The sequence below is a fragment of the Chelonia mydas genome, chromosome 19, assembly GCF_015237465.2.
Source record: "Chelonia mydas isolate rCheMyd1 chromosome 19, rCheMyd1.pri.v2, whole genome shotgun sequence".
In the NCBI taxonomy this organism is placed as follows: Eukaryota; Metazoa; Chordata; order Testudines; family Cheloniidae; genus Chelonia; species Chelonia mydas.
Genome location: NC_051259.2, coordinates 10,695,363 through 10,718,106, shown reverse-complemented (window position 1 = coordinate 10,718,106; position 22,744 = coordinate 10,695,363). Strand labels below are relative to the sequence as shown.

The 22,744-nt window shown below is 43.6% G+C and overlaps 1 protein-coding gene across 2 annotated transcripts in view; it reads left to right on the top strand.

Moving 5' to 3' along the window:
- The window catches only part of WASF2 (WASP family member 2), a 40,072-nt gene that overhangs the window by 604 nt on the left and 16,724 nt on the right, over nt 1–22,744 (top strand). Inside the window, exons 2-3 of one of the 2 annotated variants that reach the window (XM_037881517.2) lie at nt 161–207; nt 20,012–20,165. In XM_037881517.2, coding sequence (XP_037737445.1) covers nt 20,036–20,165 — 130 coding nt within the window. In that variant the 5' untranslated portion in view covers nt 161–207; nt 20,012–20,035. The remainder of the gene's footprint in view (nt 1–160; nt 208–20,011; nt 20,166–22,744) is intronic. The other variant, XM_037881516.2, reaches the window with a different exon arrangement.

Sequence of the window (22,744 nt, the reverse complement as noted above, 5' to 3'; positions counted from 1 at the left end):
AAGGTCCCTGCTGTGTAGATCTGACTTGCATGGGATGTGCTTAGATAATGGGGTGCTGGGTTTTATAGGGCACCTTAAAGTAGATAGAAGGCCTGGGAGCGGATTTGGGGTTTTGTTTTTATGGCTTGGGTGGAAGATTATTACTTTTTTTTCTTTGCAGGCTTGTGCTATGCTTGGCTGCTGGGTTTTCAAAGAGCCCCCTTAAAGGTGCGCGCAAAACCTGTGAATGTGCCCGCTTGCTTGTGTGAAAAGTTTGCCTGTTTGTGCAGCTGGCTGCTTTTGTTAGTGCAAGTTTTTTGTGAGTGGAATTGTGGAGCATTGGTATGAAACGGTTATCTGCCTGACTGCTGCCTTCGCACCCCAGAGGTGGCTGCATTTTGGTGGTGGAAGAATTGATTCTTCTCCTCTCTTTCCCTATCTCACATATATGTGTGGGTGTGTGAATGTGTACAAATATACTCCCAATTAGTGGTGTACTGTGTGATATACATGTACTGCTTGAAACAGATTGGGGTGTGACCGTGGGTTTGCTGCAATGCATGGTGGAAAATACCTTTTTCAATTCTGATTCCTCAGGGCCTCTACAAGAAGAGACTTAGGAGGATGCTGCTGAATATGGTGGGGTAGTTGGATCAACTGACTTAGCTGTAACATCCACACAGTTTAGTTCCTGGGGATATTCTTCAGGTTGTTCTGAATTAGTATGTAGTTCTGCACTAAAGCTGCTGCTTCAGGATATGAACAGTCATTTACCTTTTGGAGCGCGTCAGTTACAACAATTCCTCATACTAGTCACAGTTTGGCCTAAAGGCTCTGTCTACAATAGGGAAATTTTTCTAAAAGTTTTCATGGGTGCCAACGCTGATTCAGTTCCCCTCTGTGTTAGCAACACTGGAAGTCCTAGCGCAGATGGGGCAATCGGCATTCTTAACATCATGTTGTATAACTCTTAAGAGCAGGTCTGATCAATGTGGTGTTAAAAATGTTGGCAGCCTGTTTTCTTTAAGGCATCCAACACTGCAAACATGAGTGGAGCAGAACTGGTACTGTCAATGATGGGAAGCTCTTAAAAACATTCCTAGTGTAGATGGGGCTATAGTTTTTAAAGCCCCTGGTGATCCTTTCATTTGTAAAGCACCCAGAAGAGTGGGCAGTCCTGTGAGAAGGAAAAGTTGAAAGTGGGGAAAAATATGGGAGACCAGCAGAAAATGAGGGTGGCCCATTGCAGTAGAACTGAGAAAAGCTGTGTTGCTTTATGGGGAACAGAGTGCACCCCTACGCAAACTGATTGTCAAATGAGGAAGGAAAATAGCCATGACTTTCTTGCACCAGTTCTACATGGCTGCAGAGCTGGTTGCTATTAGAAGCCACTGGAATGAAAATGTCCATTGTTGTGATTTACTGTTCAGTAGAATTTCTGTATCCATTTCTTTTATTTTGACTCTTGTGTGGGTTTTTGTCTTATATTTTGGTTAAACTTTATATCAGGCCTCTTGTAAAAATGTATTGCTAAAATCTTTTACAGACTTACATAATATTTACAAATTTTAAAAATAGACAATAATAGCATGACTTTGAAAATCCATTCACTGACTCATGAGTAAGTTCAAAGCTGTATCTGGCTGGTGAAGGTAGGCCAGACACAGCTGCAGAATTGATGCTTTTATATTTTTAACTTAGAAAACCCTGGTTTGGGGAAGCTCCTCCCAAGCTTCACAAGAAGTCCACCCAGTTCAAATCCTCCATGCAAATCATCACTTGTAATGCCACTCCCCTAGGTGGGTTGTCAGCAGCAGTGATTGACCTCTGGATCTTAAAACATGAGCCCCTACTACTTGGGCTAAAAGACCCTCTAAGCCAAAGCTGAAGCAGGATCATCAGCCTCAATATGTAGCCCAGCCAACGCTCGATGGGGACAGAGTGTCACACTGAATGGATGAGAGTTCCCAGAAGATGACATTCAGTTCATCCTTGGAAGGTTAATGTTTTTATTGTCCACTTCCTGAGTTTGCAAACAGATGGTTCTAGTACTTCTGCTGATAGCCAGACTCTTTCCAAGCAGTTGCAGAGTAAAATTAACAAGACCGTGGTTGGTTTCACTATTTTTCTTTAGAACCCTGTGAGTAGCAGTGAAACCGACAACTCAGCTGCTGTTTGGGAAAGCTGTGTTGTCCATTTACCAGGCTGGTGGACCTCCACTAGCCTTTCATTCTGGTTTTGCCTAGTAGATTTCTGGTGAACTTTTCAACCCCTGATTTACAGAATTGTGTACAATACAACCCATAATAATGGAAAGAGATGAGAGAATAAAAATTGAAGACAGCTGGAGTAAGGCAGGCTATAGGCCAGAGGTGGGCAAACCTTTTGCCCCGAGGGCCACATCTTGGTTTGGAAATTGTATGGAGGGTCATGAATGCTCACAAAATTGGGGGTTGGGGGGTGGGAGGGGGTTGAGGGCTCCAGCTGACGGTGCAGGCACTGGGGTGGAGCCAGAAATAAAGAGTTCAGAGTGCGGGAGGGGGCTTTGGGCTGGGGCATGGGTGGGGGTATGGGGTGCAGGCTTCGGATGGCACTTACCTCAAGCAGCTCCCAGAAGCAGCAGCATGTCGTCCCGTCCCTGCCCCCCCAGCTCCTATGTGGGGGCACGGCCAGGCAGCTCTGCACACTGCCCTGTCCGCAGGCGCCGCCCCTGCACCTCCCATTGGCCGTGGTTCCTGGCCAATGGGAGCTGCAGCGCTTGGGGCGGGGGGCAGGGTGTGGAGCCCCCTGGCTGCCCCTACATGTACGAGCCGGAGGGGGGACATGCCGCTGCTTCCGGGAGCTGTGCAGAGTCACAGCATGCACTGAGTGGGGCAAGCTCTGAACCCTGCCGGGAGCTCAAGGGCCAGATTAAAATGTCTGAAGGGTCAGATGTGGCCCCTGGGCCGTAGTTTTCCCACCTCTGCTATAGGCAATAGAACTGATACAAAATGCGCTACTTTATCTGGAATGCTACATTTAAAAATAAAACAAGCTAGTGACTGGTGAGTTGTATTATGGGATAGCTACCCACAGTGCACTGCTGTCTACATTGATGCAAGCTCTGCTAGTGAGGACGCACTCCACCATCACAAGGAGTGTGGTGTGGACGTGCACAACCAACTTAATTACTATGGAGGCTGTGTGTTGGCTTTACACTACAAACTTAAGTCAATTTAAGTTTGTACTGTAGACATGCCCTTAGTAAGGAAAGAGACATGGAACTGTTGAGAAATACAGAGCTGTCACTATTGGAGATTGTAGGAATGAGTAACTAATAACGTTCTGTTAAGCAGAATTTTATACCAACTTTACTAGGAATTGTATTGCATACCAAATAGATGAACAAAAATAGATGAATTTTTAAGCTTATAGTTCAGAACACTTCTTGTGATCACTGATTCATTTGTTGACAAATATTTTAAAAAACCTTATGTATAAATACCAAACCATGTTTCTGGCATATTTTATATGTGACTGATTCTTCAGGGCTTGGTTTAGATGGAATTCATTCATTCATTCAAAGCTTAGGTAAATGTGTGGTGTGGTGTGGTGTGGGTGAGTAGGTTAAGTCTTCTGAAGTTTGCACTGTTTAAATCTAGTTGTGTTGGTTAGTCCAGCTCTGCTGACCCCTCACCCAAATCCCAGGGAGAAAAACAGGGGAAATCAATTGGGGTTAGTCCTGCCACAAAAGTTAGGTAAGGTTTTGATTGACAGCCTCTTGTATAGTAGGCAGATTTACAACATAAAAGGCTTGACTTTAATCATTCTAGTACCCTTTTCAGATAGGCCTTTTGGACTCAGTTTAGTATCTTATTCTTTCAAACTAAGGTTTCTGTTGTGTTTTTAATTAGACATAACACAGATACTGAGGACTGGGCAAAATACAGTGGAACACTCAGTAAGGAACAGTCCTGCACAAACCAGAAAGTGAATGGACTAGAAAGATCTTAGACATGTTTTCCTGTCTCTTGTTTGCATGGTTCAGGTTAAAGTTTTTACACTTACATACAGAGACACTAGAAAGAGATATTAGACTTCTGCAAAGTTTATTTTGCTAAAAGTGAAGGTATTTTCTTGAGGACTAAAACTGGACAAAGATATGCTTTGGCCAAAGAATCAGCATTTATTTTTTGTCTTGTGTAGTGCCTGTAAGAATGCTCTAGGTGTGCAAAACACAGTAGAAAAACTAGAAGTAAAATCTGTAGCTTGTCCCTCAAGTAGCAAGTCTGACTTGGGGTGGCGGGGGGGGGGGAGAATGGTGGCGGGAGAATAGCATGACACACCAAAGGCCTGATATTGTTGTCCTTTGCACATAACATCTATAAGTCTTTGGCCCCTTCATTGCCTTAAGTCTTTAGTTATATGGACAAAATGCAACTGTTCTCCAGTATAGTAGGTGCTTAGGGCATCGTGCTTACTACTGTACTTTGAGCAATACCCTTGTTTTAATAGTGCTTGGTACTGCGAGCAATACCATGCCTAATAATAAATATATGCAGGATCAGTGCCTTAGACACCACACATGCACATTATAAGTGCCTAGATAGGTGAAAACTGAATAGTAAAAGTTCTGTGTAGGAACTGTTGATCGTTCATAATCAAATGAGTGCTCAGAACAGAACTACCCTGGTGAAGTTCACTTCCTCTCACTGCAACTCTGCGTGATAAAGAAAAGAAATTGCATACTGTATTTTATCTTTTTTGGGGGGAGTGGCTATATCGAGTCTCCTACATATCATAGCATATAGGGGAGGCTCATAAGGGCTTTGTCTAGATGTTTACAGGGTGGTGGCCTCACCCAGACTTAGATAAGATTTTTATTTCTTTGGGAGCTTTCTGGTTTTTTCACTGCCGGGGGTGGGGGTGGAAGAAGAGGAGTGGAGAGTGAAAGAGCGCACACTTCCCTTTTTCCTCCTCCCAGAAAAGCTGAAATATGAGCTTGGGTTGTGTTTTGTTCAGGCGCACAGTCCATAGGCTGCACATAGTGTTTATCACACTCAAATGCAAAACTCACATTTGTAGTAATAAAGCTAAAAAACAGTCCCAAGGTCCCCCCTCTAATTCTTGAAATTGTAGTGAAGCTTTCTGGTATAATAGTACCATTGGTTGAGGCATGGGAGAACAGACTTTCCCCGTGCATGTCCTAACTGAGGAATTTGCTGGGGGGCGTGGTGGGGTTCTAAAAGAGACTCTGGAGTCTTTGCTAATTTTAGGGCAGGTAGCAGAAACTGGTGTTTGCAGATATGCAAGATGAACCTAATAACAACACCTAGGTCTTTGTATATAGTGCTTCTCATCAGTAGATCTCAAAGTGCTTTACAAAGGAGATCATTATCATCATCGTCTTTTTTACAAATGGAGAAACTGAAGCACAGGGCTGTGGAGTGACTTTCCCAGGTTCACCCAGCATGTCAGTGCAAAATCCAGGAATAGACTTCAGGTCTCCTGAGCCCAGTCCAGTATTCTCTGCACTAGGCCACACTTCCCGCACATAGACTCCCCCTAGTCTGGAAGGTAGTTCTAACTTGGCTTTGACATCTCCAGGTGACCTGGACCTTCCCTTCCTGATCGATAGCATCTCACCCATTTTCAGAGGAGGCCTGGTGCATGCCCATACAGGAAGAGGATGCTTTAGGGTTGGGTGCAGTGAGTCCTGGAGGACAGAGAGAGCAGACAACAGACATTGACTCTCAGAATTTTTTGCTCTTCTTGACAATTTTTCTTGTGCTAGTTGGTCTGTTATCCCTGCTTTCTGATTGGCTGTGCCTGAGCATATTCAATGGCATCACAGATCCAAGTGATTAGTTAATTCTCGACTCGGGTGGCCTGGGTGGTTCTGTGCTACACCCTCCATCTCCACCTGTATTGCTGCTTCTGCAAATAAAGTGGGGTGTCACCGATGCCATTCCTCTCAGGAATTCTGTGCAGTCCTTCCTGCTGTTCTGTGCAGTCTTATTTTTAACCCAAAATCCTTGAACCTGTGTTCAGGATTAGTAGTGACTTACATAGCATTGTAAAGCTCTTGGAGATAAACAGATATAAGGTGCTTATAAATGATTGTTTCATTATTGAAGGCCTCCATTGTTCTGCCCCTTCTGTGTGTGAGATCTGCCCTGAGGCCACCTACAAGACTGTTGTTCTGAGATCATGTGTGACCTGTTATTTTGAAGGTTATCCACCATCGCTCTTTGAGATAGCACACAATAGAGAATGGGATGGAACATGTATAAGGGTGTTTCTTGCTAAAATGAATCAATTCTTAAAGTTGCTGTAAGAATATAAATGAGCTCTAGTTTATCTGGTTTACATTGGAAAACATTTACCTATAGTTGCTCTTTTCCTTGTATTTTGTGCTGTTTGATATAGGTGATATAGGTAAAGATAGGTACTTTTCTTCTTAAAAAGGGCTGATTTAGTGTGGGAAAACCTGTTATTTCCCTGCTGGATTGCAGTGTATCTGTTTGAACAATTCCTTCATGAAATGAAGACCTTAATTTGTACAGGAGAAAAGGGGCTTGTGGTGGAAATGTCCTTATTTCAGGACAGATGGTTAGGGCATAGGCCCGGAACAACATTCTGTGTGCAGCTCAGCCACTAACATTCCATATGATTTAGACAAGTCACTTAACTGTTCTGTGCCCCAGTTTCCCCTTCTGTAGAGCTGGATTATTGGTTCTTACCTTCCTTTTGTAAAGAAAGATGAGAGAGATTGGTATGGGAACGATGAGCTGTGCCTTTTTGTGATGACTCGAAAAGGCTTCATTGGTGAAGGTGACTTAGGTGAGCATGCTCTGGCAGAAGCTAGACAGAAGACATGTGCTGGAGGGAGAACATGCCCTGCCCCCTTCCTATCCTACTAAGATACTGTGTAGTGGAAAAACACAATAGTATTCTGGTCCTGGCTCCTCCATGACTGGTCTGTTTAGAATTTCTAATAGGGATAATGGTTTGGTTTGTGACAGCCAGTGAGTTGATGTCACTTTTTTTCACAGCAGGTTTGCATTAATTGTTCATATGCTGTGTAGCTTTGCTAAGCATTTGTTGGCCTATTATATTACCAGAATGGGACAGAGTATGTTTCATTTCTCATGTTTCCTCTTTCAGTGCCTTCCTTTTTTCTTCTTTTTTAGAGTCTTGCTTCAAGTCTCTGTGTAGCTAAGTTCTTTTCTTTTGCTTGGTGGAATGAGTGATGCTTTGCTTTCAACCGGCTCTTCGTTGGGAGGCTTTAAGTGGCATTCAGAGGAGGCCATCAGACACAAATGTCTGATGGAATGGTATAGCTGCAATTCATGCATGGAGTGCAAAAAATAGGACTTAATTGGTAGGGAGGGGAAATGGCAACCCGGGTTGAATGAATGGGTGAAAGTTTCATGACTGCCCCAAGACTAGCAAATAGTGTTGTGAGTTGCTGGCACTGCCAGAGCAGAAGTGAGAGTCCCTTTTGCATACACCCTGCTTTTGTGCACAGTAAGTGAAAATCCACATTCTTATGCCTTTGGTCTTACAGCTGCAAATAGAAGAGAGAAATACACCCCCGCCCCCCAAATCCTGTCCTTTCAATACCAGCAGCGTCTGGTCTGAGCCTCTGCTGGAGGAAGACACTGTAACTATAAATACAGCTTTATCTTCTGTCTTGGACATCATAAAATAACTGACCACTTCCCCTTTAGAGGCTAAATTATAAAACACATAATCAACCAATTTGTACAAAGTTGTATTTTGGTCTCTATTGAGAATTCAGACTTGTGTCAAGGAAGTCGCTTCTAGGGTCTGGCTTTACACGAGAGGTTTTCATAAAGCAGCTTTAGATGCTGGAACAGGTGGTGAGCATCTTGTACCTAAAGACTTGGATCAATAACAACCTTAATACAATCTATTCTCTCTTCCTCGTGAAAATATCAGTTCTGTGAAATCATGGTTTCAAACACTTTACGCCTTGAGAGTCCGAACTGATTTTTTAATGGTGCAGAACTCAGGGCAGAGGGCTGCGCTTTATTTAAGTATCTTAAGTGTCTGAATTGACAGTTTCAGCACATGCAAAAATTAAATTACAGTTAAAACAAAACAAAAAAATTGCCCCATTGCCTGCAGATGATTCCACAGTCATCTGCCACTGAATCCTAATCAACACTTGCCTATCTTCCCAAACCAAGAAAGCCTGGTTAAAACAATTGGGGTCTTGCTAGCATGCTCTAAAGTCCATTAAATCTGGTCTCTGGAAGACCAAGGGAGACAGTGAATTTCAGAATCAAGGTCTCTTCATTGAGAATACCCTGCGAGCAGTTTAACCAGGGGACTGCTCTCTCTCCTACCTCAGGCCTTGCCTTCACTACAGAAAAAGGTGTGCTCTTAACTCAAGGGAAGCCAAGGCAGTTTGTAGTTGGTGAGGTTGAGTTAGAGACTACTCAACCGGACTTGCAAAATCATGTGAAAACTACAAACTGCTTTGTCTTGGATTTTGACTTGAGTGAACTTTTTTATGTAGGCCTCAGTCTGGCTGCTGCTGAATCATACGAGGTCTGAAGGCACTGTTGTTGTCCGGTGGAGAAGGGGTTAAATCCTGGTTCCTTCTAGCATTCTCTTCTGGCTGCTAAAGAGATTAGGCTCTTTACAAAAAGAGTAAAGGAACCTTTACCCTGGTATCCTGCCTAGCATCCTATCACTGCTTTTCACAAAAAACAGTTCTGATGTCCAGGCTTGAGAGTGAGATTACGGAGCACATAATGGTTGCTGCACTGTCACTAGGCTTGGGAAGATTAGATTTTTACTGGTGAATGTCAGTAAATATCAGTTTCACCATACACCACACGCAAACCCATGAAGAAATGTTTCCATGGACGATCATCAAAATTTACAGATAGGCAAAGTAAGAAAAATGCTGCTCGACAACTTATTAGAGGCTGATTTTAGGATATTTACTTGACATGTGATGTAAACAATTTGTTACAGTTGTAAAACTTTTAAATTCCAGTGTCCACTGTCGTTAAATAACTGTCTAACCCCCAGTTTCCTGCAACTGTAAAAATGTAAATGGATACATTTAAAAATGCTTAAAAATAAACATAGGTATTTGTCAAAATTACAAAAAAATAAAAATTGAATTCTGCCAAACCTATTACTAATTTATTGCTTTCTAAATCTCTTTGGGTTTCTGAATAGAAAAGTCTCCTTATAATTGTGATCTTATCTAAATGTGCCCAGTGTATATGAGAGGCAAGGTGGGGGAGGTAATATCTTTTATTGGACCAACTTCCGTTGGTGAGAGAGACAAGCTTTTGATCTTAAGGAGCTCTTGTACAGTGCATTTCATTATTTTAAACTAGCTGTCACGGTGGGGTGAGTATGGGGTGACTAACTCCACTTCTCCCTCATTCTGAAGATACTGTTCTAATATATAAATCAGTGAGGTTGATAACTACTTAGCCCTCCTGTAGATGAAGAAAGAACAAAACAAAGCTTGACCAGGTATTAAGGATTGAGCATCCGAAAAGTGCGAACACCAAGGTTGGGGAAGAATGGCCTGGCATGGTGCAATGGGTAGGAGTAGGAATGAGAATAAACAAAGGACAGAGTGGGCTGGGTGCTGGTACAAAACCTAAGCTAGAACTCCCTTCTGGGGGGAGATTTTCACTTGGAGAATAGTCTCCCAAGGGAGGTGATGGAACCCCTCATAGAATATCAGGGTTGGAAGGGACCTCAGGAGGTCATCTAGTCCAACCCCGTGCTCAAAGCAGGACCGATCCCCGACTAAATCATCCCAGCCAGGGCTTTGTCAAGCGTGACCTTAAAAATATCCCTGTTATTTACTGGCCTGGTTCAAGTTGTAAACTCACCCAATTGGAGCCCCCTACCCTGTGTGTACTGTTAGCCTGGAGAAAGATTCAGTGGGACGACTTGCAGTAGTAAACATAAGCACGTGCCTGTTTGCAGGATGGGGGCCCTACTGCAGAGTAGCAAAATGCTGGGTTTTTGAATGGCTCCCTTTACAGTTCTTTGACTTCTCTGAGGCAGTAAAACATGTTTTATTGCCTCAAACGCCATATCCTGTTACTTTTGTAATTGCAAGGGATCTACATCTTATTTTGATTCTATGTAGAAATCATTATCTCTTTCCTCTAAAATCGCTTATGACTGAAATCCCCACAGATATTCATAAAATAACATTTAAGACATCAGCTCCCTCAAATTTTCTAATGTCAAAGGTTAACTTAAAATAATAATGCTGGAAAGATTAAGATATTAAATCATTTCAGGCAAGAATACCCGTACATATTGTAATTACTTTCTTTTCTTACAATTAAAGTAATTGGATTATATTTAATGAGCTATTTACATTTAATAATTAAGAAAAGACTTATCTTTCTAGTATTCCCCAAGTGTGGCGGAAGGGTGGAGGCACTCTGCTGTGATATAGTTATCTAGGCATGAGTTGAAACTGAAAGAGCAGCTGAGCTGTTCAGAAAAGGGTTAGAGCTGCTTCTTTGTTTCACTAATAAAATATAGTTTAGGAACCCTGCTAGAAAGAGTAATGTATGTTTAAGGACGGGTGGGAAGGTTTATTGGGCTCAGTTGCAAATGAGGTGTAACAGTTCGCAGAAAAAGAGGCTCAAAACGTGCTTCGACTTCAGTCATTTCAAAAACTGCTTACACCAGTTACAATATTCTGCTGTGTGATGAAAATATACCAATGTGAGATTTGAGGCTTCGTAAGGGCCCAGTGAATGTTTTATTATGGTAACAAACACACGCCCCCTCTGGTGGCTAGCGGAGGGTAGCATGCAGGAGGGGAAGAAAACCTGCTATTCCTATTAGCACTGACTCAATTTTGGAATGAGGTAGTGAGTGGTGCCTGCCTCAGCAGACGCGCACCATTTGCAGAAATTGGCTTGTCGCTTTGCGAGGCATTCGTGTAGCAATGCTGTGAGACTTGGATGCATTTTTTGGGTAATATATGACACAGCTAGGAATGCAGCAGTTATTCGGAAAGCCAATTGAAAATGTGTTGACTGGAAAACATGTATTTTAGGTCAATTTAGTGATGTTAGAAAGTGCTAGATTAAGAGCCCCGGAGACATCTTACATTTTATCCGTAACTCTGGTTCTTCATGGAAAATGACAGAGCAAGCTTCCTTCACGCTGCCCTCATGCCCAAGTAATGCATCTCAATCCCGATCTGGAGAGACCTGCTCTTGGGCTCAAAGAGTAATTGTCTCCCTGGCCCAGACCAGTCATTGGTCTGTCTCCTGAGATTGCCAAGGATGCTGAATGAAGTGGTGATTGTGCTGTGGACTCTCATCTACTGGGAAAGGGTTGAGACATACTCATTTAATAGCTTTCAGATGCTAATGATATAAGATCCAGATCTGGGCCAAATGGGAATCAAAGACCTAAAGATGAAAGATTGTATCTTGTTACCAGTCCCCTGATCCATCCTTTTCCCATGTGTAATTGTAATATCTGAGAATCCAAGATGATACTTCTGGATTATCTGAATAATCTAAATTTTACCTGCATATTTGAAGCGAGCAGCTCTATGCAGCAGAGTCACTAGTAACCGTGGGTCCTTGCCAAAATTAGTCAACCTTTTAAAAAAAAAAAAAAAAAAGTCAAGAGCTCAAGTGAATGTTTCACTACTTCTAATCCACCTATTTCCCCTGCAGCTGCAACAGCAAAGAGCTTCCAGTACTTAAGTAGCTGATCTCTTTTTTTGGTGTACCCCTACATGCCAAGAGCTGAAACTTTCTGCTGTTGAGCTTTATTTTCTGCAGATAATTAGTGTCAGTAGTTCTGTATTCTGAGACTTACACATTTGTGACAATTGTTTTAATTGTTTTATATTGACTTTCTTTTGTCACTACTATTCTAAAATTTTATTTAAATGTCTGAGTTCTGTGTGTATGCTTAGTCAAGGACCAATAAAGTCTCATACAGATGACCATTTTTGTTTAAAACTTGTTTTTCAGTTAAATGAATGAAAGCAGAGTTCTTCTCTAAAAAGTGGCTGTGTAGAAAGGCCAGCTTTTCATTCAACAGATTTTCCTGTTTGTATTGGGTCATATCGGCTTGCTTTAGTGACGCACAGTTCAATTCTTCTGCAGTTTCCACAGTATGCATCCGATGAAGTGAGCTGTAGCTCACGAAAGCTTATGCTCAAATAAATTGGTTAGTCTCTAAGGTGCCACAAGTACTCCTTTTCTTTTTGTGAATACAGACTAACACGACTGTTACTCTGAAACCTGAGTTCAATTCCTGTTAACCATGTAGTGCCAACCCAGCTATGGGAGAGTGAGCTGGATTCTTTTCTGGCTTGCTCATCGTCAATCAGAACTGATAACTAAGTCCCAAATGAAGACCCAAATTCTGACTTACACCTGTGCAATCCCCTTGAAAGCAATGAGTGGTGGTGTGGTGATGCATGCCAGAAAAAAGAACAGCTTGGCTTTCAGATTCCATGGTGGGTTTGCAGGGCTGGCAGCTCCTTCAGCTCTGCCTCTCTTTCATAGTGCCACAGGATCCCTCTTATCAACATCTGGATTTGGTGATTTGAGGTGGGCCCCCTGTGTTTACTGATGGTAAGCTACAGGGTAGTTACCTGATTGGGCAAACCTTCAAATGAGTCTGGATCTAGCTTCAGGGAAGTTTTTTGTGTGATGGCAGGCAAAGGGTTGGACTGGACTGACCTTTCAGGACCTAATGAGCTGTAAGAGATGTTGGGGAATGTTTTCTCCTATGCATGTGGGTTTTATCCTCACAAATCCTCTGACTTGTGGGAAGAATAGACCCCTGTGAAAGAAAGCAGTCCGGAGCTGCCTTCCACTGCTGACTCTTGTTCAGCTGCTGGCAGGCTTGGAAGCTAATGACAGATGAGCATCTGACATGTTTTTGGGACTGAATGCTTGTTACAGCTGGCGGAGTGGAATAGTCTGTGGCATCACATGGCAGTTTGCTCTATAATTTCACTCCCCATTGCTCAGAAGCAGTACTGATTGCTAGGTAGGTCTCCTCTCTTAGGGTAGCGTGTAACAGCAGCATCTCTGATTATTGCATCCCATTTCTCTGTGGCCACATTGTGCACTTGGATATTGCCGTGAGTTCTCAGCAGAACCTTCTGTTGACCTTTTTCTGTTTTTTCCCCGTTCTCCCTGTGTGTCTGGCTGCTTTGTCCTCTTCCCCTGCCCCCCCCCCCCCCCCGCCCTTTTGAGATTATGCAAAAGCCAGTCTCTCTGGCCATTACAGCTTGATGGGGGAGCAGTTACTGCTGAGAGAAGCTTGAAATTTAAAGTAGAGTTGTCATAGACACTAGAGTAAATGGTCAGTCTGCATTGGCAGGCCACTAAGTCCCATTTCATACTGATGGGAATTTCATATCTGATTATCTCTTTCCCCTCTCATTCGCAAACCTGCTGGTGTGTCTAATACTCCCAAAGGTTGCTCTCTGAGGAGCTTAGCTGGAGGCCAGTTCCTCTTTGGTATGCTCTTTGTGTTTGGGAGGATTATTTGTAGCAATCAATGCTGCAGAAACTTTAATTTGATTGCTGGGGAAGGGTTATCAGTGACCTAAACACACTTGAAAATGCGCTGTGTCCACCTCAGGTGCTGTGTTGCACCAGGCATTGTGGCAGATATTACTTCTGGTGCTAAAATTTTCTCTCAGATTGTTTCTAATATAAGAAGTCCCTTCTTGCACTAATGGTGGGGAATTATATTGGCAACTCCCTTTAATGCAATGCTAGTCATTCAAATAGCAGTGAGAAAATAGCTCCCAAAATCTTGTAAGCAAAGTTTGTGAAGTATGTGACCTTTGTTTTTAGACTCTCTTCTTTCTCCTCACCATCATGATGACCATGGTATCTGAGCCCTTTACAAGAAAAGAATACAAATAATTGGTTGTCAGCTGTGGTGGTGGTCTTCCCCACCCCAAGTCCACAGTAGGGAAGCTTTTGGTCTTGATTTCAGTGATTTCTTCTCATTGACAGAATTCATATAGGAAAGCAGATGGTTAATCCTGGGATGTCACTGTGTTGCTTTTTAATACTTGATGAAGACTATCTCCCTAATTATTCATGGCAATTGTTCTGTCTCATGGGGTTTGCTGTTCCAGCCATGTTTTTCAGAATGGTGAATATGGGTGCAGCTCTGGCAAGAACTGTAGACTGGCAAGAACTGTTTCAGATAAACCAATTCTACTTGAATTCAGTCCAGAACTCTGTGATTTCTGTAGGATCCACTGTGGCAGAGCCCAGTTTGCAGGATTTGAGTACCCATAGTCAACTAATCCAACATACTTATAATATCCAGCTGACAAGAAGCCTTAGTAGTAGTTCACTGTAAGTTAAGCTTTCTGTTCCATGTGGTGGATAAGCAGATACCAGCATTAGGAGTTGCATTTCTCCATTTACAGTCTTCTGTCCTATTAATTAGTTAATTTACCTTATCTTTTTGTAGTATCCTCGATGCAAGTTTTGGGTTGAATAATTTTGTGCTAAAGAGAGAAACAGATTCAAGAAGAAGTCCTGGTTGCTTAGGGTTTAAAGTTCTAGATAGGCTGGTCTCCATGAGCAGCAGGGAGGCACCTTTCCAGCTGTGGAGAAACAGGAGGCAGTTAAGACCAGAGGGTGTGGAGTATGAAAGCAGGGGGAGGTAGCATGAGAGATAGTATGGAGCAAGTGCGTAGTGAGTTTTGAAATTGGGAGGGTGTCGCTGGGTGGAAGACTGCTAGGAATCTAGGAGTGGTGGTATGAGCTTCCTGGAAGGAGAGAGTCTGCTGCAGCATTCAGCAGATTTTTGTAGGAAGAACTTGGGGTGATGGAACTGTAGAAGAAGAGATGAGCACTCAGAAAAGCATAAATAGAGATGTCAACAAGGAGTGAGAAAATGACAAATCCTGGCAATGTTTGGTTGGAAGTGATAGAACTTGCAGCTATGGGAGAGGCAGGAGGGGAGATGGCTGGCCATTGGGCAGTTCAGCCTGTAGTCTCCTCAGATTTTGGGATGAGGAGGAGAGACTTCTATTGTTAATTCTGAAATCGTGTTTCCAAGTTATCCCAGTCATGTGTCCTCTTCCAGGGCTTGAAAAAAAATACAGTTGTCAAGTGGGAAGTTCTCATGCAAGTGAAAGGGACTAAGTCATCAATTTCTAAAGAATCTCAGTTTTCATTTGAAAAAGTTGTTAATTGTGGTTGTGAGGATAACTTTAAACTGATAGTGTTGTCTGCAGAGAAATAGCTTCTGTGCGTCTGCTTACAGCTTTCCCAACCAAGCAGCAGTGTGAAACTGCCAGGTCATGCTGTTGCTTGGGTCAGCAATGAGTAGCAGCTGGGGCACTGACCTGTTGTTCCTTGACCTGCATGGTGCTGTCCTTCTGTGTGGTTGTCTTTCCCTATCCAGTATTCTGTATCAATCTCTGACTTGAAAATGTTTCCTCTCTATGGAGATGACAGGCCACCCTTAGCCACACCCCATGTCACAACAGGAAGTGTGTGGGTGCTTTAGATCCATAAAGTATTCTTGTAGTTTTGTACAATACTGTATATACTGAAAACTGCAGCATTTAAACATAGCCCAGTCTAAACTTTCAATAACCAATCCATATGACTGCTCTCCAAGGATTCTATCACATCTCCGCTTCACAACTGATTTCATTTCATTTGAGAGGAAATATCTAACTCCATATATCACACAAAGTTTGAAATGTTTACCTGACACCTACTATCCTGATGACTAGTGGTACTGGACAGAATGGAAAACAGTTGTTCTGTCATGTTCCTACAACTTAAAAGAATAAAGTAGTTGTGTACTGTCCTTTGTGTTCTGTATTTATTTGTAGCATGTTGTGGATCAGCTCTCCTTAATGAATTTTTAAGAATGAACCTTACTAGCAGGCTCCTACTTTTACTAGACCTTTTCCTTCTTGGCTTCACTAACTATGTTTCTTTTTTCTCCTAGATCATGGTGCATTTATCCTTGTGTTGTCTATGTATGGCTGCACTGCTCTGCACTTTGAACTACGGGGGCACGAATAGCAGTGAGCACCAAAGTGCTGTGCTGTAGCTCTCCTATGTGGAGCTGTGGGGAGTTAGAGGATTACGTTAACGCAAACTAGGAACCTTTTAGTTTGCTCCCACGGTGTCCACATGGGGATGTTACAGAGCATCACTTTGGTGCGCGCTGCTGTTCACAATTGCGTTGTCTGAACTGCTCTAATGTCTAGTTTCCTTTCTTCCTTTCTCAGCATTGTTTTCTATCTCCTTCCCCTCATCGCTTCTCTCTCTGCTTATACGTCCCCCAGAATCGCTCTCTCAAATACACTGTTCTTTGTGTCTAATCAGTTGCATGATTTTCCTCTTCCCATCCACTTATACGTAGGGCTTGGAAATTTTACAAGATATATAAGTGGAGGGATAAACCTCCTAACCAGAGACTGATATTACAAGATGAGAGGGGCCTCGATGTCCAAATGCAGTGTTGTGTGGAGAAGCTATCCCACCCCAACAGCTGTTGGGAAAAGGGAGAGGGCTCAGCCATTACTAAAGGCTTCTGTCACTGGGCTCTGCTCAGAGGCCCCAGGTATCATGTCTGCCTTGTCTCTAGCTTAGTAACTGTCTGATAAAGCTGAAGCCCTGAATCCTCTGTCCCTGCTGAAAGGGAAAAGGAGAATTCTTCTTTAACTGCCCCCTCCCAAGAACCTTCTAGCTACTGCAAGGGCAGTTGGGTGGCTCTCTGCAACATCCCCTGTGCCATGTCACCCGGAGCCTCTGAGCAGGGTCCAGTGACAGAAGCCTTGTAGTAATGCTGCATCCTCTCCCTTTTCCCAGCCCCCCAGCATAGGTAGTCTGCACCAGTGTAAACAGTGACTTTTGCCAGACTTTTGCTGTTTGCCTTAGTTTCAAACAAAGCAGTGTATACATCACAGTCTAGACAAGTCCTTATTTCCTGGGGGGCGTAGCCAACATAGTTTTAAGCTAGTGGCTCCTAAGAGGAGTGTGCCTTTCTCCCCCTCCTCTTCCCCCCCACACATTAGATTGGCAGTAGGGTGGTCCCCATGTCCCTCCTGTGTCATAACTAGGGTCCTACCAAATTCACAGTCCATTTTGGTCAATTTCACAGTCATAGGATTTTTAAAATAATAAATTTCATGGTTTCGGCTATTTAAATCTGAATTTCATGGTGTTGTAATTGTTGGGGTCCTGACCCAAAAAAGAAGTTGTGTGGGGGTTGCAAGGCTATTGAAGGGAGGGTTGCGGTTCTGCTACCCTTGCTTCTGCGCTGCTGCTGGCCCCGGCACTGCCTTCAGAGCTGGGCAGCTGGAGAGTGACGGCTGCTGGCCGGGAGCCCAGCTCTGAAGGCAGAGCCATTGCCAGCAGCAGCGCAGAAGTAAGGATGGCCTGGTATAGTACGGATTGCCACCCTTCTGCACTGCTGCCTGCAGAGCTGGGCCCTCAGTCAGCAGCTGCCACTCTCCGGCTGCCCAGCTCTGAAGGCAGCAGTGCAGAAGTAAGGGTGGCATGGTATGGTATTGCCACCCTTACTTCTGCCCGGCTGCTGGCGGGGTGCATCCTTGAGAGCCGGGCGCCTGGCCAACAGATGCCACCCTTACTTCTACGCTGCCTTCAGAGCTGAGCAGCTGGTGATCGGCAATACCACGACTCACCTAAAATAACCTTACATCTCCCCTGCAATCCCCTTGTGGGTCAGGACCCCCAATTTGAGAAACACTGGTCTCCCACATGAAATCTGTATAGCATAGGGTAAAAGTACACACAAGACCAGATTTCATGGTCCGTGATGCATTTAATGGCCAAGAATTTGGTAGGGCCCTAGTCATAACCTTGCCACAGTTGCTGCAATATCTTGGGGGGGGGGGGAGGGTTCTTTTCTTTTTCCTGTCCTTTTTGGTCTCTTTCTCAGTATCTTTCCTGTGTTTTTAATTTTTTCTTGCTCTCTGTCCTCTGATGGCTTCCCCTCTCCCCAGAAGGTTACTCCCCGCTCTAGGTCGGTGGGATGCCCACAGATAGCTCTGTGGAGCCAAGCTACATGTGCTCGTATGAATCAGTGCTAGAGAAAGAGAAACAGGAGAAGCCTGAGCAAGATAGGTACTACCTAAGCTTACAGCCCCATATATATGTGAGCTGCGGGTGTGGCTGTTGTTATGGGGTGCTGCCAGGGGAAGCATGGAAACGCTGGCTTAGCTAAAGCACAAAAACCTAACGTGACAGAAGAATTTAGAAGGGTCTGACTTTAGTCCACAAAATGCAGGGAATTTAGAGTTAATGGTGGAAGTCCTTCCTTAGCTCACTCTGTACTTAACTATCTGATGGCTTTTACACTACCCAGGCACAGTGAGGTCTAAGAAGGAGGGATTTCAGCCCTGTTAGATTTTCCTGCTTTTCTTGGTTTTTAGGTTTGGCTCATCAACATCACTTTAATTAGGTTTTTTGGTCTTTTGAAACCTTCTGTTTCACAGTGACAAGTGAACTAAATGACTGGTTTATAATGGAGTTTGGTGGTACTGTAACAAAGCATCCTTATACCTGGCATACCCTGCAGTGCTCCAGACCTTGAACTCCTCTGCATTAACGGGTCAAATTTGGAAATTCAAAATCTGGTTTGTGAGGTAATTGGTGAGATAATACCCACTCCTTCATCTTAACATCCTAGTAGAAAAGCATCCAGGAGGGACTCCTGGACCTCAAAGATAAGCTGCCAGCTGCCACAGACTATCAAAGGGTGGCTCAAAGTCAAGAGCAAACAGCTGATTTTAAATTATTTTGGTTCTTGGTTTGTTGCTGTTGGTGACAGGAAGCCACGTTCCCCAGGCTGTTAGCTTCCTGTTTTATTTTTACACCCATCCTGAGCAGATCAGCATGTCTATCACAAGGGGAGGCGTCTGTTTCTATAGCATTGTTTCTCATCTGACCTACAAGAGAGACTGTTTTCCTTCCTAAATTAATCAAGAAGTTGGGATATATTTGCTTTCGTGTTAGAGATTTTGGAGGTGTATCTAACTGTTTGTGCTGTGCTCCATTATTCAGGAGCTGAAGTTCCATTTTCTTTTTGTGGGCAGGAGGTATAAGAGAATTAATCTATTGCTTTAACAGTTAGGCATGTTAGCTGTGGAGATTTTGCTGTTACAAAGTACTGGGCAGGCAACAGACACACACGCAACCATTTTCTGAAGGATAACTTTCAGAAGCTTTTGTGTTCCGTAAATTTTAGAAGAACTGGAAGTTGGGGTTGGAAGTTTCATCTCACTGTGTGTAGTGAAATCAATGTTGATGTCTTTCAGCATTGGACTATACCCCCTTCCTCCCATATATCCTTATAAAGCTACCAATGTGATAAACCACTAACTCTAAAACAATGGATCTGTAGAAACTAGGCCACATGGGAATTTCCTACAAGGGAGGGGCACAGCCTGAAGGATAAGAAACAGTCACCAGAATGTTTCCTGGTCAGCTGCAAGCACTTCCTGTTATCTCATGTGAGCCCTCTCTGTCTGTGCTGTTGGTGAGGAGGGAGGGAATGTACATGTCAGTGTGTCTGGCGTAACAGAAGTGCTAACTTCTGTTAACATTCTTGGTTCGAAAATGGACATATTAAAATGTTCCTATGGAAAGGTTCACAGTAGCTGTCGTTAGATGTTCTGCAATATTTGGTGAAGGAATGCGACTGTTCAGTGCAGATGCTTCAGTGGGAAGGGTGGTGCGGCAGCAGTAATGTAAACAGTCCCTTGCTCAGCTGAGATGGGTAGTTTTCCTTTGCTGCCTGTACCCCTGAGCCAACAGGTCTCTGCTTCTCCACTCCAAGCTGTAGAACAGCAGGATCTTTATTTTCAAAGAACCAGTTTCATAAGGGTGGGGAGGGAAGACGATGCCTGATACATAGAGCTGTTTCAGAGCAGGAAAATGAACATCGTGGCTCTGGTGTGCCTGGAATGTGTGGGTGAGTAATCCTTTCCTGTTTCTTTTTTGGGTTGTTTTTCATCTTTTAGAACACTGCCTGAAGCGGGTCCACCATGCCGTTAGTAACGAGGAACATTGAGCCAAGGCACCTGTGCCGTCAGACGTTGCCTAGCGTTAGAAGTGAGCTGGAATGCATGACCAACATCACCCTGGCAAATGTCATTCGACAGCTGGGCAGCCTGAGTGAGTACCACTGCGAGCCCGCATGCTGCCCTCAGGAGTCGTTAGCTCCCTTTCTGTTCTTGTATTCCTATTTCTCCCCCATCTGCCTTCCCTGGGTAATGCTAAAATGTTTTCCCAAAGACATCTCTGATGCTAATTTCCTGTCCTTCTCCCACCTCCTCCTCAACAAAAAGAAAATTGGAGAGGAGGGGAGTGGAAGAGCTGCAGCAAATGTGTAGATGGAAGGATGGAGCATAATTGAGGGCTGTAAAATGGGAGGCTCTCGGAGTGGCCAGTGCCTTGTCGGAGAAAGCGCCTGTAATTGCATGCGCTATTAATTGTAGCTCAACTGTGTTTAATCTACAGTTGATCATTTTTAATGAAAGGTAATCAAAACGCGCACACAGATTCTGGCCTGTTTGCCCATGCTACGTTTATGGTGTTGCAAGCCTGAAAGTCCCCAATTCAGACTAAGAACTGCCTCTGGGATATTGGAGTTTGCGGGCCGCATGTTGGTACAGCAGCACAAATGGTTACCAGTGAGGTGGTGGCAGCCTTATGGGGGCAAAGTGAAAACATAGGCCCAAGCTTTATAACAAAAATAAACAGTAAGAATCACTGTGCCTGTACCCAACTTCTTTTTTCTCCATTAAAATGTTCTGGATTCAGATTAGCCCCCTTTTGCTCAATATTTGTTTCATTGGCCTTGAAATGAGACCTGCAAATGCTTTGATAAACAGATTCGTACATTGTTTGAATTCACTCTAGGACCTATAAGTATCTCTGTTTCCTTCACAAGATAGACCTTTTCTCTCGTGCAATGTGAACATGGGTGAGAGGATTCCAGGCAAAAATTTTCCTGTTTCTCCAGTAGCGAAAGCACATTGCTATCACTAAAACCCCTGTGCTGCCTCCAGGTTCTCATCTGATACCAACAGGCCTTGCATTAAGTCTGTTGCTAAAAATATCAATGTGCAGTAATGGATAAGACCAGTCTACCCATCCATTGTCAATTGCCCCTCACGGTTCCACAGTTAGATGTGATTCCTGAGATGGTCACGGAGCATTAGGGTTCTCTTAAAATCCATCCTGTGCGCATGAAATGAGAAGGGGGAGGACGGTAAAGCTCTTTAAATCCCAAATAGAGAGAGTAAGCTGATCCAGATCCAAAAGGCATGCTGTGGGTTCGTGTGACAGAGCACCAGCGATATCCCTCAGGCTTAGACCTTGTTTGTGCATTTCACAATATTCAAAGCACCTCTGCTTATCCCTCAGAACAGAGAGTGAAGTGCTGGAAGCCAGATCGCAGCCTGGTTCCTTTATCAGGAGGGTACCAAGGGAGCCTCGCTCTAGGGTGTGGGGAGGACCAATCACAGACACAACCAGGAGTGCTGTTGGAGACAGACTGTTCGTATTGACACTCATGCGCATCACTGTGCATTTGAGGGTAATGCGGAGGGAGGGAAATAAAATTGAGCATCTTCTCCTGTATGCATCCCCAGGGTTGAAGACAGAATTGTAAGTGCTCTGGTCTTTGGGCTAATTACTGCAGAATGTTGAGACCCAAATGACCAAGCTCCTCTCCCAGTTGTCTGTACGTTATTTTGAAAATGGGAATATTTCTTCATGTGCTGAACACTGTAGTAATCTGAAGAGAGTTCAGTAAGTGACGGCAGACCTGTCAAGTGAATAAGCAGCCATGCCGAGTACACCACAACCTCTTTACAAAGACACAAACGTAAAACTTGTACCGCATTCGTATTCCAGTGAGTTTGCCCTTTGTTACTATGACAGCCAGCAGCACTTTGGAGAGGCAGTCTGTGCATTTCTGTTAATTCTGTGGAATCATAGAAGCTAGAAATGGGAAAGACCTATTAAATCATTCAGTCTGTCTTCCTGCAAGTGCATGATAAAGATAATTTTGATTGTAATTTTTTTCTCTTGAAGTAAAATCAATCAAGCAGCTAAATCCCTGAAAACTAATCTCTGCCCCCATCCAAAAAATGTGCATGAAATACAAAAGCATATACTGGATCCTATACAGTAACCATGTGCTGACACAGTTATGCCATTAGAGGAATAAATATACACCCAAGCACATACACCAGTGTGCATTACCATGTTTGTATCTCATCTTTGTATATTTAAAGTGTACTGCTCAGCACTGCAAAACAACTGTTCAGGTTTTCCCAACATCTGTAGTCTTTTCCTTGTGAAATTCAGAATTGGGTTCCAGATCTCATTAAAATGGAAACACATAACAACTTTGTTGTATGAGGTTATTGCTGTGAGGTCTGTCAAATTTCATTATAGATGAACCTTCCCTCTCCTTTCATTGTAGCGTCCTTTGTAAAATGTGTGAGTTGCTCTTATGGTGAGGTAGAACAGAAAGGATGCTTCATGAAAGCTTGTTACAATGAGATCTGTCTGACTCCTGTGTCTGAGGGAATGAATATCTTCTTATGAGTTAACACAGGGAAGCGGACAAGGCGGGTCAGCAGGGCAAAAGTAGGGTTCCTGAATTCAAACCCCATATTACCAAGGGAGGCAGGGGGAGGAGAATCACACTGTGCACAACCTGCATAGAAAACAGAGTCACG